We start from the raw sequence: 16,624 nt of genomic DNA on the forward strand, positions 1-16,624 counted from the left end.
GTGACACACAGTATGAGGCATCCCCACAGAGTGCAGTATACCCACTATATGTACCAGCATTCCTTTGGCAAAGGAACCATCACATGGATTTGATAAAAGGTTATTTAACTGTCCGTGGGCTACTTTGTACTGCCTTAGCCTACATTGTATGATATAGTATAGAAAGATAATACTAAAGATGTATTATTTGACAATGGTTTTAAAAATGTTTTCACTCATGGAGAGTATTCTGTGGGTGTGATCGGCTTGCTACAGTGACACCTAGTGGCGGTTACGCGCAGCCGCTACTTCCACCACAAAGCATGCAGTGCACTTTGGAAGTAATTCAGTGGGGAACAAAAAACAACAGCAACAACCAGTGGTTAAATAATAAGACGAACGCCACGAATACACAGGAATATATCCATATCTTTTATTGTTGTCTGAGGATGAGCAAAGTACCGATGAATCACCACTGAGGAAGGGCCACACGGGAGGTAACATCACTTTGGCCACAGAAAAGTGGGAGAAGTTGCACAGTGCAAAACGCTTCGCTAAAAGCATACGACGTGACATGTTTTACACTGTAAATATACACGGCTTATACAATATATTCACAGGTGAGGCGGGACTCTAAGACTCCAAATGAATGTTTGAAACATTCTCATATCAAATTGTAAAGTCATGCTTTGTCACATAAAGTGCTGCGGTAGCCTAGGTCACTAGATGGAGCACAGGGTCAGTAAAGCGTAGGGGAAGCAGTGTCAGGGTTTCTTTTATAGGCTACATCATTTGTAGAAAATAAGGTTGTACAGCATGGCAGTTTGTATCGGTCACATATTATATATGCATTTATTTGTACCTTACAAGGTGTGAATATTTATTTTGTCCATTTTCTCTCTTTTTTTTTTTTTTTTTTGCCATCGTAAAAGTGTGATGTCATACCAGAAATCCACATGGACCTGCTCAAGCAAGAGTCAGAGGGAAAAGAAGTGAGGTTGCCTTCAACTCCATAGGCACTCGTTTATCTGCATGCGTTGTCTTAACATGCCTCTGAGAGCTGAATGTATATATATATATATATATATATATATATATATATATAGTATTTATTTTTTCTTCAAAACATCGCTATCGATGTCAGGAACAGATGTCTCACTGATGTAGAAAAGGTAGTAAAAGCCCTATGTGAGCTCGAATGGTTCATGAGGTTATGTTGTTTCAGTAGCATGCGGAAGCTTGATGTAGCCTATAGGACACCGCCCCGCCGCTTCGATGCTGAGGCACGTGGCTGAATCTACCTTCAATCAATACGCGCGCACAGTTTCAATTCAGCCAATTTCCTGCAACTGTCCCGAGCTCCTCGTTGCGCACAAGCTGGGCTCAGAACGACAGATTACTTCTGTGGATGGATTCACTTTGAGTTTTCTTTTATTTATTTTTTTTCTTCTCCTTTTTCTTTTTTTTCTTCAGCACGTGAGAATCCATAAGGAAATAATTACAGGCGAAAAAAGTGCAAACACAGACTCTCTCTCTCTCTTCTACTCCCAGCTAACTAGAGCAACTACTCAGCTCCACTCTGAATTTAATATGTGACTTATACGTCTGCAGTTTGTAAGCAATCAGCATTAATCAGCGTTTTTGCCCTGGAGGAAGCGATTCAACCCTGACTCCCTGAGCAGAAACTAATCGCATGTTAATGCCGAGAATTAAGCTCTCACTTGTGTCTCAACGTGTACTTTTATGATACCGCACAAACAAACTGCTCTCTGTTTTTTCTTTTCTTCTTCTTCACACACGATTATTGTTTGCCGGTTCGCTTTCACTCAAACCGTTTCCTTTGAATCCCTTTTTGATCCAAACTACTTCGAAGCGAATGACAGAAATGGCACTTGATGTAGAAGTCCAGTCCAAATTCATGACACGAGTCATCGGCCCTCCAACGACCAAGAGGGACAAACTAACGGGCCGGACAAATCGGACTGGTCACGATAACATTGTCTTCTTTTGGTTTTTCGATTTTTATGCTCTTAATTTGTATCGGTGCAGCCCGACGAGACGTAGTTACAATGAGGCGTGATGCTTTACTCTGCGGTGTTGGAACAGGGTCTCCCTAGCAGCAGCCGATACCTGTGTACATGCTCATGGACGGGGATCGAGCTCCGGCCCCTTGAAGCAGAAGCAGAATTTTTCTCCTCCTCTTGGGGGTCAGAGGAGAGTTTTGCGCTTTCATTCCAGTCCGGGTCGAGCTTTTTGCTCAGTGGTCGGTTCGGTTCGGTTCTAACAGAGCGACCCCCCCCCCCCCCATCCCCCCACCCCTCCCCGATCCAAGTCATTTGTTTCCCCTAGAAGCTCTTTGGAGTCGGAGCGGGGTGAGGTTTCTCTAGATGAGGTTTGAGTTACGTGAGGTGGTGTTTGGGCCTGTTGAAAACCAAGAACAGGGACAGAAAACGAGACCGCGTTCCTTTTAAGTGTGATCGTGTCACTGTAGCTGGCATCCCCGACAGTCATCCTCGGGCTCGGTGTTGTCAGAGGAGTAAGAGCTCTCCTCGCTCACTGTCAAACGCAACACAGGTATGTTAGACAGATGTATCATATGACATGTACGTGATTATGAATGTAATGCAAACAAACGTGTGTGACTTACACCACTCGGTCTGTATGGGCAGGAAGGCCTTGTCCCCGTTCTCTCTGATCATCTCCTCCATCTTATCCAGCAGGGCGGACACGCTCCTGTCCTTGCCAGGGATCTTACTGTCCAGGACGTGGTAATAGTTCCCGCAGAATTCCAGTAGTCTTTGCAGCTCCCTCCCGCCTCGGAGGATGTGCTCCTCGATGGGCGTGCGTCCCAGCCAATCGCCACAGCTGAACAGCACCATGGTGTGGAGGCACGCGCTGTCGCCAAACAGAGTCTCTATGTGAGCCAGGAGCGTCCGCCTCTTCCGGGCGGTGAGGGACGAGACGACGGGGAGGACCAGCAGCAGGGTGTGGGGTCCAGGTCGAAGGAGGGCGGCACCGCGCTGGGACTCTTGGCGGATGCGCTTCGGGGTTCGCCTCACCGAGAACCAATCCCAGCCCGGGGTGTCGACGATCGTGATCCGGCGACCGGACACGAGCGCCTGCCTCCGAAGGCACAGCTCCGTCTCCTGGCCCGACTCAAAGTACCGACGGCCCAGAATGGAGTTCCCCACCGAGCTCTTTCCAACCCCCTTCCAGCCTAACAAGAGCAGTCTCAACTCTAAACCCAGACAGAGTGAGATGTGGAGGGGAAGATGGTGAGAGAGAAGGAGAAACCATTTGGAATACGGATGTCTTTTGGTCTCAACTAAGATCTTGTGAGTTGATTAATCATCATTTTGGTCTTAGTCATCTCTCTTCTGTACCTAATGACCCTCTCACTTCCACACACTAATACACACTGACACTCACAAACACAGCAACCCCTCCTCCGTACCTCTGGGAGGTCCTCCGATCATCTGCTCCCTCTGTCGAGCGTGCTCCTCCATCCTCATCCTCTCCTCCTCCAGAGCTCTTCTGGCCTGCTCTTCCTCCAGTAAAATCAACTCGTTCACCTCAAAGTACCAGCCTGTGTGAGAGCAACAAAAAGCAATCCATCTTATTTTTAATTGGTGGATTCATTAATAATGCAAAAAATAGTACTTCATATTACTATCACGTGGTGTAAAAAACAAACCTTGGTTGTCAGTGATCATTTCCTCCACCTTCTCCATCAGCTCGGGTACCTGTGTGTTGTCCTCCGTGTCTTTCCGAGTGTTATCGAAGGCGTGGTACCTGCAGGTGGACGAAAAAACTATTTTTTTTAAAGGGGCACTTGTGAAAACAGTTGTATAATGTTTGAAAGTCACAATATTTTTTTGAATCGGCCCAAAATTGAATAACAAGTCACTGGAGTGCCCATTTAATCTATGCGAAAATCAAATTTGATTATTTTAAACAATCAAATGTGTCCAGATGAAGTCAGTCTATGAAAATAGTACTTTATCCACATTACACACAATGCCCCTTGACTGTTCAGTGGGAGCATGCAGTGGGAGGGTGCACATGCAGTAGTATTTTACTGTGCATTGTTTTTCCCTTTAAGCTATTTAACCACAAGATACTGTAATTATTTGTGATTTTCATTAACAGAGATTTGACACAGACGAGCTCCACTGGTCAGAGATCGATGGCTTATGAACTCCCACAGAGAAGAGAGAGAGCGGTAAAGAGGAACACCGTACCTGCTTCCACATCTCTCCACCAGCCACTGCAGGGCCTCTCCGGTGTTCGCTATGTGCTCCTCAATGAAGACCCCTTTGGTCAGCTTGTCCACCCCGGTGAAGACCACCATGGAGTACCTCCAGGTCCCTCCACCCAAGGCCCCCAGCTGCTCCTCTGCGGCCCTCCTCTCCGTGTCAGTGAAAGGCTGGGTGACCGACACCAGCAGCAGGATGGCGTGGGGTCCGGGAGGGCAGAGGATGGCCCCCATGCACGGCCCCTCGCTGTCCAGGCTGGGCGGGGGCCGTGTCGGGTTGTCCGACTCCGCACCGGCGTCGTCGTTGTCGTTGTCATTGTCGTTGTCATTGTCGTTAGCGTTATCGTTAGCGTTATCGTCGTCGTCGTCAGCTTCGGGGATGTCCTCCGGGTCACTGGGGATGGCCCATGGCGGGGTGTCCACCACGGTGACCCGTCGGCCGTAGATCTCCGTCTGGCCAACGTTGCTGTGAGTCGTCTCTGTCCCGATGTCGAAGACCTCGTCCCCGAGGATGCTGTTGGCGGTGGAGGTCTTACCAGACTGTGGCCCCCCCAGGATCAGCAGTCTGCGCTCAGGGGGGTGTCGGCCCCTGGGGTCCCCTGTTGAAACACAGAACCATTAGATTGGAGGTTCCTCCCAAGGAAGGGGTTGTTCATTTGTATTTTCTAATGACCTGTATCCTCTATTTTGTTTCAATCTCTTGTTGTATCTCTTTTTGGAGATGATGATTGTTCCCACACCAACACGTAGCCTTGTCCCTCTCATTTCTGTCCTCACTCCTTTCATTTCCTCTGCGCCCCTCTTATCTGAGCTCCTTGTCTCCTCATACCTCCCCTCCGTATAGCTGCCTCCTCTTTCACTTGTCCCCCTAACCTCCCTCCCATCATGCCTCCTCTTTGCTTTCCTCTGTCCTATATAAACAGATAATACAATAATTGGGAGGAAGAGGAGGAACCTTGGAGTCCTTCCAGAGAGAATGGGGTGTGGAGTGAACGTGATTCAGTGAAAGTTGGATGAAGAGGATAAATGCTTTGCTAAACGGCACCACAGAAGAACATGAGCATTCGGGAGGATGGCAACAGGAAGGACGCCTGCTCCGACAGACAAGAGGGGAGAACATAGGACGAGAGGGAAGTTTATTGATTCACCACTGCTGACACTTTCCATGTGAGCTGCTAAACACAGGAAGTTGACACAAGCAACAGTTTCCGAGTATGTTTTGTTCCAAACGTGAAACGGCTTGGAGGGTTTTTCACCCCTGGATGCTGTGACTGAATGAATAGCGGTGGGAGGGGGGAGGGGGGGAGGGGGGGAGGACCTGCAGCGAGGTGTGCAGCAAAGGATGAAAGCCCACTTACCAGTGTCAGAGGCAGAGGACACAGCAGCCATCTTGTGTGTAGAACCTCTGGCTTCCTCCTCCTCAGCCCCCCTCCTCCTTCTCCTTCTCGCCTCCACGGTGGATTCCTCTTCTTGCCTCTTCAGAAAGCGACGGATCCTGAGTGGCGTGCGGAAGGCTGGCAGCTCGAATGCTTCTTGGCTCTCTCTTTCACTCTCACCCTCATTCTACTGCAGTGTAGCTCAGTCTACCCTCTGTTCCCCGTGTCTACCCCCTGCCTCCCTTTCTCTCCTCATACCTCCTCTGCCATTCAACCTCTCCCCCTCTTTTTTTTTCCTCTTTAATAAAATCTATTATCCCTCCACACCACCTCACCCCACTATGGCTTTTTACCGTTCTTCCCTCTGTAGCTTCCCTCCCGGCTCCGTCTCTTGTCTTATTTATCAGTCCGAGCAGAGGGGACAGATTGTGCAATGCAGGAGACTGGAAGCCAAATCCTCCCCTGCAGCAGCAGCAGCAGCTCCAGAAAGATGTCTCGTCATTTACTTATTTTTTCAGGCAAAACCAGAGGAAGCTGTTCCTCCTACTTGCTCGTATCACACAGCAGCAGCAGCAGCAGCAGCAGCAGCGTGGCACTGTCTGCAGACTGCAGTCAGGAGGACAGATAGATGGAGAGACAGAGAGAGAGAGAGAGAGCGAGAGAGAAAAAGGGAGAGAGAGGGAGCACTATGTTCTCTGTTTACAGCTGGATGTATTCCCCAGCTGCTGCATCATGCACAAACACAACTATTTATGTGATGCCCGCAGACATTGAAACACTGTGAGGCAGGGTGCGGGGTGGATGTATGCTGCATGAATACATTTCAATATTGAAATATAAGACATGCAACCACTGCTTACGTAATACATACACGCTTCCATAAATAGCAGATGACTGTAAGACTGTTATCTAATTGCATTGAATTTGAGTGCATGGGAGCATATCTGAAGGGTGAACAATATAAAGGAATGAGCTCACGCTTGGCTCCTCAACAGCTACATTATGCACGCGACATGGACAGATACATTCACGGACCCGAGTCAAATCATGTAGAAAAGACGGTTAAATAATTATTAGTTGTTAGTACTTTTAAAGAAAAAATAACCACATTGATACATTTTGTTGTAAAGGCTGCTGACGTGACGTCACTTGCACGCACCGGGGCGTTGTTTTTACTCTGTTGCCTCGCAGCTGTTTTGACCAAAGCAATTGAAGAGCAATTAAGCGATGACCTCAGTCGAGCGAGCGTGCGCGTGACAAGTGTCGTACTCAGACCTCACGCCGTACGCCGACTTGTAGTGTCGTAAACCCAAAAAACCGCTCTCCTCTCCCACGTGACGCTGCTGAAGTCGGCGCGGCTACTTGAGAGGCTACTGTGTGTGTGTGTCCGTGTGGTTGCAGGGCGGACGCTTGTGTTTCAGCGGACACCACCTCGTCTTACAAACATGGAGGGAGCCGACGAGTACATGAAGTACCGTTCCCCGCTGGTGTCGAGGTACGCCAGCAAGGAAATGGCCTACAACTTCAGTGACAGGAAGAAGTTCACCACCTGGAGAAAGCTGTGGATCTACCTGGCCAAGGCGGAGAAGGTTTGACGAAGAATAGCAACCGTGATATATGTCCCTGCCGTGTGTTGGTGGATATGCACACCTTTTCATGCTTTAGGAGTCTTATGAACTTAAGTTTGCGACCTTCAGAGAGCCCTATCAAGTTCCATGCCCTAAATATAGTGTTACGGGGGACCCCCATTAAGGAGCTGCTTGCGTGGTTGTCAGGTCCCGAGCTAAGCAGAGTTAAGAACTGTGTGTACCCAATGTGTCATACAATAAGCAGAATGACAAACCGTTTTAGGCGAGGGGGGGCATTCATCATAATTGAAGTCTTTAAAAGGTTATCAGGTTTAATGTACACAGAAACCATGTGTACATATTGTTTAATCACATTTTAAGGAATGCAAATGAAAGTAATTAAAGTAGACACACATTGGTATTCTAGGATACCCAATACTACTTCTGGACTGTTCTTCCTGCATTTGGACACCAAGTACTGTGCCTGTGTTCTTTACTTTGATAACCAGAGACAGAAATACCTCACTGTCGGACAGGATCGAGCCTCCATTCTGAATCGGTACATTTGTTTAGTCAAATCCAATTAAACGCATTTGCATTCTTTGGAAACTTGTTGTCTTGGCAAAAATCTACAAAACATGAACGTGGGTTTGAACAATGCTTGGTTGCACTGGGGGAAGGCTGTGTCTGCCTTCAGGGCTTGATGGCAAATACCCTCCAAAACATTTTGACATTTAACTCTCAAACCAAACCGTTATATGATGCCTTTACGGCACAGGTGTCAAACACAGTGGCGGCTTGAAAGACATGATCGCCTTTTCTTAAAAGAATTTCATTAAAAAAAAATCCTGTGTTCACGCGAAAACGAGAAGCGAACTCTCGCGATGCTTTACTCCCCAGTTCTCCCATTATGAATTCCTTCATCAGTTCTGTGTCAGTGTTACACTAAGGTTGAACTGAGTGCTGCTTCATGTTTTTCAGTATTTACCTACTAATAAGGTAACCAGAAGAAAAGTTAATGTTGTATACTTTAATTTTTTATAATTACACTTGTTTAATTAATTTAGAGTTTGTGGATAAAAGCTGCTCCTCAAGACACTGACTTGTTTCCATCGTAACGTTGGTTGTCATAGATTCAGAGAGTGAGCCATAAGTTACATCTTTTGAGGCTTTTTTAAAACTACTTCTCACTAGACTTTTTATTTTATTTCATGTTTGTGCATGAAAGCACAGAGTATTTTTTTTTACTGAATAGTTATTTATGTTGTATTACCTTGTGTCCTTAAGATGCACTGTTGGGTTTATAATTGACTGTAAAGGGAATATTTCTAACTATTTATTTTGTGCACACTGTGATGTTCTTTACTATCTCAGGTTCAAACTGAAGCATCTTGTCATTAAATCAATTTGAGAAGTTGAAAATGTTCCTCGTAAAGTTTACGATCCTTCAGCTCATGTTTAGCACGCCGGCATCAAGGTTTATCCCAAAAAGAACAAGGTAAATTGATCTAAAACACAAGCTTTTAATTCCTCAGAGTGAATTCTGCATTTGGCATATCTAAAAGGGCAGATGTGGTGGGATGGGGGGGTTAATTAACTGCTGACAGACCCCCCTCTCACATGCATCACCTCACATGACCACACACTAATCAGGACTGATCAGAGTTAATCTGTTCTACATTTCCAGTGTTTTTGAGATGCTCTTCAGGGGGTTTAGCTTTGCTACAAGTTGGCGAGGCCTGTGGCGGCCTCTGTGTGGCTCGTGAATGAAAATAGCATCCAGTGAATGTCACGGTAACAGGAGACCGCCTCCCTGAGAGGCTGCGTGTTAATACTCCGACAGCCTAACCGCCGCAGCCTTTGTAGTGTTTTTGTCATTTCTTATGTTGGGACCTTTTGACCTCGCAGGGTTTGTAGTTGTAACACGTTGACAAATGTACTTTCAGGGTTTGGGCTTAATTTGTCAATTGTCCCATCACATGACTACTCAATCCCAATAGAAAACCCCCCGCAAATCTAATCAGGATCTCACGAGGAGTGCACATGCCTGTCAAGACTGTAGAAAAAACCTTATCAGGATGTTTGTCTCCTGTTAGGACTCATGATTTATTCTCTAAATAGATTTACTGTACACTAGAAGCAGCACAAATCTCCCCCCCCCCTTTTTTTTTAACCATGTCTCCATCATTCTCCTCCTCCAGGTTTTGGGTCTTCCCATCACAGACGCCCAGATTCTGGAGATGGAGAGCCACGAAATGGACATTGACTTTGCCATGGCGGCCGAGGAGGAGCGTAAGCTCCGGCACGACGTCATGGCTCATGTCCACACCTTCGCACACTGCTGCCCGACTGCTGCTCCCATCATCCACCTCGGCGCCACCTCCTGCTACGTGGGAGACAATACTGTAATTACGATGGACTACTTTTTCTATTGATTACATGATCAAAAGTCTCATAGTTTCTCCCCACCTATCTTGTAATGATGAAACTACTTCAACAAGGATGCCCTTGGAAAAATCCCAATTCCCATCTAGAAAACCTAGTACTGCATTGGGATTAAGCGCGTAGTTCTTATGTTCCCTAAGTGGTTCTGTGTTTCCTCCTTAGGATCTGATTATCCTGCGCGATGGATTTGACATTCTCTTGCCTAAGGTGAGGCTCAGCTGTTTGCCAGAAACACAGGCGTACGCACACACACACACACACACATTCAGTTGTGCATCTAATTGTTACAGGATTGTTTTTTTTCTCTGCAAGCCTCAGCTGTTCAGTAATGAGTCAACAGTGTAGAAATAATCACTGCAGTGTTTTGTTACACCGTGCATGGAACGCACCAATAAGCTTTACATGCGAGGGGCCGTATGGGCCTGAGTAACATCAGTGTGTTATGCAATAATTCTGTACTAAAACCCTTTTCCCCCACAGCTGGCCAGAGTCATTGATAGACTGGCAAACTTTGCAGAGAAATACGCTGACCTCCCCACGCTCGGCTTCACACACTACCAGTGAGTCTCTTCAGATGCGTCCCGTTTGCAGTTTTCCCGTGGCTTGATTTCTCTGAACCAAGAGCATGCAGCGTTTACATATTTCCATCCTCCTCTTCCACCTTTCTCTTCCTCCTCTGCCTGCAGGCCTGCCCAGTTGACCACGGTGGGAAAGCGAGCATGTCTCTGGCTACAGGACTTGGCCATGGACATGCGGAACATGCAGCGAGCCCACGACGACCTGCGTTTCCGGGGGGTCAAGGGGACCACTGGCACCCAGGCCAGCTTCCTGCAGCTCTTTCAGGGGGACCATGATAAGGTACTCATCAACACTGATGGCGGCTTTATAATTAAGAAACATTTTTATTATGGATTATAAATGTAGTATTTTCCTTCATCAGGTGGAAGATCTTGAAAGAATGGTGACAGAGATGGCTGGATTCAAGAAGTAAGTTGTGTAGTGAGTCCTTTCTTGATTTATGACACAAGACAAGCAGACATGGTGTTGTGGCTGGATTTCTTTCTTCTGGATCGATGCTGACTAATCTCTTAACCTGATGCTGTATAAACTTGTATCTATCTCCTATCTGACTGCTGGCGAGACGCCATAGGAGTTCAATTCACGTAGATTAATTTGTAACAAACATATTACAATTAACTCGAAAACCTCCTTCCCCATCTGTCTTTCCTAAACACATTGACATAATATTTATAACATCACACTCAATGCAGGTGCAGCCTCCGTCCACTCCCTCACTACATATTTCTCGTTACTCAGTTTACCCCCGTAGACCAGTTCAAGCCGGTTACTTTAAGGAATGTGGCTGCTCTTGCTGACGTCCCCCACCCGATCCTTCTCTTATCATTTTTTTTGTGTCAGCCTCCCAGTCCGTGGTCTACAGCCCTCTTTCTACCGATTTTAATACTGGAACAGCACAAGGTCACTGTCTATCTACGTCTGGTGTTCGTGTAACCAGGGTCCTGTCTGGGAGATAGATGCGCTGTATGTTGTAATGCAGTTGTAATTTAAGCCTAACATAAAAGTATAAAACACTTTCCTCTATATATTGTGGCAGCAAACACTATAATACATTTTCCTTCCACAATGGAGATGATAAAAAGAGTTATTGTGTAAAGTGTTAAATGCCACAACCACAATACGGTTGGCGTTCTATGTTCTACGCCCTGATGGTGTTGCTCCAATGCTCCACAGGGCCTACCTGGTGACGGGACAGACTTACAGCCGCAAGGTGGACGTAGACTGTCTGTCCAGCCTGGCCAGTCTGGGAGCCACTGTTCACAAGGTGAGCTGCAGGAGACAGAGACACGTAGAGAAACGTTGCCATCTGGTGGTGTTTGATGGAAATCTGCATGCGCTCCGATAGACCTGCTCTTTTTACCTGACTTTTAAAGTATGAATTGGACACTAGGGGTGCACCAAGCTGACTTTTTCAGTCCCGATGCTGAGAAATGATCCCAGTGTTTAATTAAAAAGTGGCGTAGAAGTTGTAATGGAAATTCACCTTTTTAATCTCCTTTAGAGAAAGTGTGATGTCGAAACACTTCTGTCTTTAAGCATTTGTGTGAAACAGAAACTTGGAATAATTCAATTGAATGACCAGAGCGTCGCCCCACAAATGGTGAGGAGGTCTGACCCAGAAAGATAGTGCAACATCAGGCTTGACTTAAACATGACTTTCTTAACTTTGCAAAACAATATCTAAATATATGGATGTACTGAATTGTCCTTAATTAAATGAATGGTGTCTGATACCAGACTGGCCCGTTGTCACCAACAACCGATCCAGATTTGAATCCGTATCTGACCAATATATTGGTGTCGATGCGTCTCCTATTGAAAATCGTCTGCGCTCATCCTCTCTCCGTCTGTCTGCTGCAGATCTGTACAGACATCCGCCTGCTCGCCAACCTGAAGGAGCTCGAGGAGCCTTTCGAGAAGGAGCAGATCGGTACAGCCGCTCACTACTTGCCGTGCCCGGGTCACATTCTGACGCATTGTCCTGTAATGCAGCCATCAGTCAGCATGCGCTTGTGTCCCTCCTCCAGGCTCCAGCGCCATGCCCTACAAGAGGAACCCCATGCGCGCCGAGCGTTGCTGCAGCCTGGCCCGACATCTGGTGGCGCTGTTGGCCGACCCGCTGCAGACCGCCTCGGTCCAGTGGCTGGAGAGGACACTGGACGACAGCGCCAACAGGTCGACACGCTGCACGATTTACTAATTATGCTCATGTGACAACCCACAGTGTTGCTGAATCAGCTGTCCGGTCTCCGATGCGCTCCTGGATCATGCGGAGGCTTTTCTTTCGCTTCCTCCACATGTTTACTCGTTTCACCCCCTCGCACGTGTGCAGGAGGATCTCCTTGCCCGAGTCGTTCCTGACGGCAGACATCATCCTCAGCACCCTGCAGAACATCTCAGAGGGACTGGTGGTCTACCCCAAAGTCATCGAGAGACACATCCGCCACGAGCTGCCCTTCATGGCCACAGAGAATATCATTATGGCCATGGTGAAGGCTGGAGGAAACAGACAGGTCTTGTTTTAGTTTTTTGTTGTTGGTACAAGTAAGTTTGTAATCGACTTCAGCGGTTAAAATAACGACCGTCTCCATCCTTCAGGACTGCCACGAGAAGATCCGTGTTCTGTCCCAGGAGGCGGCAGCCGTGGTCAAACAGGAGGGTGGAGATAACGACCTGCTGGCCAGAGTCCAGCGAGACCCCTACTTTGCCCCCGTCCTGGGGCAGCTGGATGCCATACTGGACCCCAAGACCTTCATCGGCCGTGCTCCCCAGCAGGTAAGGCATCTATTCCAGCTGCCGTCCTGACCGCTCCTCAGACATCGCAGGAGTATCTGTATACTAATGAGGTGTAATGTGTCCAGGTGACCAGGTTCCTGTCTGAAGAAGTACGCCCCCTGCTGGAGCCTTACAGGGCTAAGATGGATGTCAAGATCGAGCTCGAGCTCTGATGCGTGCGCACACACACACACACACACACACACACACACACACACACACACACACACACACACACACACACACACACACACACACACACACACACAGAGAGAGATACACAATGGCTCGCACACAAGCCAGGAAAATGCCTCGACATGGTATGTGGCCATGCTGAACGCCTCCCCCTCAATAAAGAACAATCACTGAATTAATCATCTCGATCAGTGTTTTCATTTCTGCCTGCTGCATTTTAAGTGAATAAAATGTGTTTTCCCCCCAAAAAAGAAGCTAATTGTATACTAAAGTGAATTATTAATCCGCTACTTTAGTTAATGATCATACCTAAACACCAAAGCCTGAATATATCTAATGAGACTGTGTTCAGATAAACGGAAAGGTGAAATGTGGAGGGGAGGAAACCGTCGGTTAGAATCGAAGGGAACTTATACGAGAGGTTGTAAATCAAAAAAGAAAACGTGGCTCAAAGTCCAGCACAACCCTCACATAGCAACGGTTACCATACCCAACAGTTCAGTGCCCCACTTGATAATTCTCAGAGCAGAGAATAAAGTGAGCTGCTTTTTGGTTTGTTATCAACTTATTCAAATGTGATTTTATTTTATTTTTAAAATCTTTTTATTTGTATCACCCTGCTCAATGTACACCCATCCTCCAGCAGGAACCACGGACATTGAGATCTAATTGATAGTAAAACACAAAGTTGACTGAACACTGTGTGAGAGACATCAGGACAAAGTTCACCTGTGTGTGTGTGAGACCACTTAGTGTCCCTCCAGCAGCAGCCGGACCGTCATGTGGATGTGGGCTTTGCTCCCCGTCTGCCTGGCCGTCTTTGGCACTGTGGGCATTTGGACTGTGTGAGTATTCAGCTTCCTCCTTCCTTTTTATTTACACTTTATGCTGTTTTTCTAGATTTTTGGAAGTGATCTTTATTAGGACCTCTTCTGTCCAGAGGTTCAACATAATGAAGAGTGTTTGCAGCGTTTAAGACACGGTGGGTCAGTCCCATTAACCGACTTCACTGGAAAGGGTCTTTCATAAAAAATACTGCTTTCTTAGTTTAATGATTGAAATCCTCCACGGCAAGCTACAATAAATGGCACCGCACATCTAAATGTGAACACCTGCACCTTCTGGGACCAAAAGACACTTTTAGTGCGAGCGCTCTGGAAAGAAATGATGTATGTACATTGTGTATTCATGTGGTAGTGAATCATATTGCTGCCTGCAAATTAGAGTTTTAAATTGTTTACATTTCTGCTGCTGCAGTGGAGGATTTTGGCTTCCAGTCTACTGCATTGCATAATCAATAGTCACACTTTAAAAAAAACGTTCTCAAATAATGACTGTCTGACTTTGGATTCATAAGGCCGATCCACTGACATAAATAAACTAAACCAGCGGTGGTTCTCTTCCCGTTAGGTTGGCTGTTGCTGTGTCAAATGGATCAGTCAACCTCACGGAGGGAGTCCCGTACATCAGGTGGGTGTGATTCCACAAAGAGGCAGCGATGCTGAGCCAAATGGTGTTGTGAATATAACTCCATGTTGAATGACGATGGTTGTGTTCTCATCCTCCCGGTAGTAAGTGTGGCACTTACCCCCCTCAGAGCTGCCTCTTCTCCCAGATCTGCAGCATCAGCTCTGTTTTAGGTAATGACGGGATATATTTGTACATCCTTGGTGGTAGGAACTTGTCCATCATCTGCTCTCACCACATATGGGCCAGAGGGAGTTGTATTTTAAGTATCTTTCTTGAAATATTCCTTTAACCAATGAAGTGCCCTCTGGACCATCTTCTGCCCTCGTCTCTCAGCCCTGTGGATTGTGGCGATCCGCTTCCAGCAGATTAGGGACTGCGGTAACCACGGGAAGGCCAATGCAGCCAGCGTCGTTTTGGGATTCATCTCCTCCATAGGAATCTCCATCATTGGCAACTTCCAGGTAAAGATGTTCAAAAGGTAATGCATAGAATAATATAGGACTTTTATTTATCTTTCTCTAACCCTTAAGAATCTCTCAGCCCTGACTAGAACCGCTCTCTGTCTAGCAATCCATCTTAAAGAACATTCACCACTTGGGAGTGTTCCTGGCCTTCTTCCTGGGCCTGGCCTACTTCTGGGTCCAACTGTTTCTGACATACAGAGCTCCGCCGTCTCCGGACCGATGCTGGGTCGGGCCGGCCCGGGCCACCTGCTGCATCCTCTGTACCATCCTGGTCATCGCTAGTATCCTTCCAAACGTAATTGAGTCGTGTGTGTGTGTCAGGAATAGTAGGATTATTAGGAATACAAGGATTATTAAAAATAAATGGGTGCTTATTGTTGCAACCACAGTTGTAATGCACAGCTATTAAACGATAGTGGTCCCCACCCCCTTTTTGTCTTAATCAACATGTGTTAATTTTAACTGATTTGAAACTGGATGTTATTTCACATAACTACATTGCAATAGTTTATCTATTATGTTGAGCTATCCATTTCAACCGTTATCCCCAACTTTCAGTTTACTAGCCAAATGTTAACTTTTTAGATTATTTATCCACAACTTATAACACTTTAACTGTTTATAAATTACTTTTTAGCTAACTATGCTATAGTGTTCATAATTTAGCTGTATAAACATTTATCCATCACCTTTAGCTCAGTGCTTAGACGTATACGAGTACCCCTCGTTGGGAATCACTGCTCCTAGACTATAGTGGGTTAGGGTGTAACAAGATATTGCCACAATAAACTCTTAAAATCTCTTTAAAAGATGTATATTGAGATGTATATATTCTTTTTAATGACAGATTTAGCTCCTAGTGAATGGCACCGTCCCTCCCATTGTTTGTGACCACAAACCAGGACAGGAAACTGCAGACAGAGAGGCGCAAGAGGAAGGGACGCACGCACACACACACACACACACGCACACGCACGCACACACTCTTTTACCAAGTATTTGATTTACGTTTATTTCCTGTTGCACTCCTTGACCGCTCCGTCCCTCCAGTGGTCGTTCTCCACAACACCGGCTCTCCCTCTTGGGCCGCCGTGTGCGAATGGGCCCTGGTCATGTTGGTCTTCTGCCTGTTTGGCCTTTTTGCAGCTGAGTTCAGACACATCGACTGCCACCAGCTCACTGTGCAGAGAGCGGCTCTTGCCGACCAGCGCAACACTGCCTCCCTAGAGGTCAACGGTTATGTCGCAAATGCACTCTGAACGCACACGAGGCCCTGTGGCTCCACAACAACAATCTCACCTGCAGTTCACATATCGTCTTTACTGTGGTCACATGACATCTTCTGGATCTCGTATACTACACTGTGAAAAAGTTGATATCAGGTTTGATAGCTGTGTATTTGAATCTTTGAATAAAAGTGGTATTTGAACCTTCCTATCTCATATTTTGTCTCAAGTGTTGACTACCTTTACCTCTTTTACGTTGTTGCGTCTATAGAATTTTAAACTGCAATAAATG

General features: G+C 46.5%; 3 protein-coding genes across 3 annotated transcripts; 2 read left to right on the top strand and 1 right to left on the bottom strand.

Moving 5' to 3' along the window:
• Positions 1 to 1,144: 1,144 nt before the first annotated feature.
• Positions 1,145 to 6,236, bottom strand: si:dkey-110g7.8 (GTPase IMAP family member 8). Its single transcript, XM_034540177.1, has 6 exons — positions 5,593 to 6,236; positions 4,221 to 4,833; positions 3,674 to 3,771; positions 3,434 to 3,565; positions 2,627 to 3,217; positions 1,145 to 2,535 (listed from the first exon to the last, which is right to left on the bottom strand). The coding sequence occupies exons 1-6, from the start codon at positions 5,621 to 5,623 to the stop codon at positions 2,462 to 2,464; spliced, it is 1,539 nt and encodes a 512-aa protein (XP_034396068.1). The 5' UTR covers positions 5,624 to 6,236; the 3' UTR covers positions 1,145 to 2,461.
• Positions 6,237 to 6,808: 572 nt separating this feature from the next.
• Positions 6,809 to 13,351, top strand: adsl (adenylosuccinate lyase). The gene is made up of 12 exons (XM_034540114.1): positions 6,809 to 7,199; positions 9,380 to 9,583; positions 9,786 to 9,830; positions 10,104 to 10,183; positions 10,310 to 10,481; positions 10,564 to 10,610; positions 11,376 to 11,466; positions 12,063 to 12,132; positions 12,230 to 12,377; positions 12,535 to 12,715; positions 12,801 to 12,977; positions 13,064 to 13,351. The coding sequence occupies exons 1-12, from the start codon at positions 7,056 to 7,058 to the stop codon at positions 13,148 to 13,150; spliced, it is 1,446 nt and encodes a 481-aa protein (XP_034396005.1). The 5' UTR covers positions 6,809 to 7,055; the 3' UTR covers positions 13,151 to 13,351.
• Positions 13,352 to 13,915: 564 nt separating this feature from the next.
• Positions 13,916 to 16,409, top strand: tmem150b (transmembrane protein 150B). The gene is made up of 6 exons (XM_034539957.1): positions 13,916 to 14,017; positions 14,583 to 14,642; positions 14,745 to 14,812; positions 14,976 to 15,103; positions 15,210 to 15,387; positions 16,157 to 16,409. The coding sequence occupies exons 1-6, from the start codon at positions 13,953 to 13,955 to the stop codon at positions 16,363 to 16,365; spliced, it is 708 nt and encodes a 235-aa protein (XP_034395848.1). The 5' UTR covers positions 13,916 to 13,952; the 3' UTR covers positions 16,366 to 16,409.
• Positions 16,410 to 16,624: the final 215 nt, after the last annotated feature.

This window comes from Cyclopterus lumpus, chromosome 8, assembly GCF_009769545.1.
Source record: "Cyclopterus lumpus isolate fCycLum1 chromosome 8, fCycLum1.pri, whole genome shotgun sequence".
Classification (NCBI taxonomy): Eukaryota; Metazoa; Chordata; class Actinopteri; order Perciformes; family Cyclopteridae; genus Cyclopterus; species Cyclopterus lumpus.

What these genes read in the sequence shown, in the direction of transcription:
- si:dkey-110g7.8 (XM_034540177.1), bottom strand. Translation starts at nt 5,623, where the DNA reads ATGGCTGCTGTGTCCTCTGCCTCTGACACTG. An exon ending in GTCCTCTGCCTCTGACACTG is followed by an intron (nt 4,834 to 5,592) that starts GTAAGTGGGCTT and finishes GTGTTTCAACAG; the next exon opens with GGGACCCCAGGGGCCGACAC. An exon ending in GTGGAGAGATGTGGAAGCAG is followed by an intron (nt 3,772 to 4,220) that starts GTACGGTGTTCC and finishes GTCCACCTGCAG; the next exon opens with GTACCACGCCTTCGATAACA.
- tmem150b (XM_034539957.1), top strand. Translation starts at nt 13,953, where the DNA reads ATGTGGATGTGGGCTTTGCTCCCCGTCTGCCTGGCCGTCTTTGGCACT. An exon ending in CCATCATTGGCAACTTCCAG is followed by an intron (nt 15,104 to 15,209) that starts GTAAAGATGTTC and finishes CTCTCTGTCTAG; the next exon opens with CAATCCATCTTAAAGAACAT. An exon ending in TACCATCCTGGTCATCGCTA is followed by an intron (nt 15,388 to 16,156) that starts GTATCCTTCCAA and finishes CCGTCCCTCCAG; the next exon opens with TGGTCGTTCTCCACAACACC.
- adsl (XM_034540114.1), top strand. Translation starts at nt 7,056, where the DNA reads ATGGAGGGAGCCGACGAGTACATGAAGTACCGTTCCCCGCTGGTGTCG. An exon ending in GCTACGTGGGAGACAATACT is followed by an intron (nt 9,584 to 9,785) that starts GTAATTACGATG and finishes TTTCCTCCTTAG; the next exon opens with GATCTGATTATCCTGCGCGA. An exon ending in CTCGGCTTCACACACTACCA is followed by an intron (nt 10,184 to 10,309) that starts GTGAGTCTCTTC and finishes CTCTGCCTGCAG; the next exon opens with GCCTGCCCAGTTGACCACGG.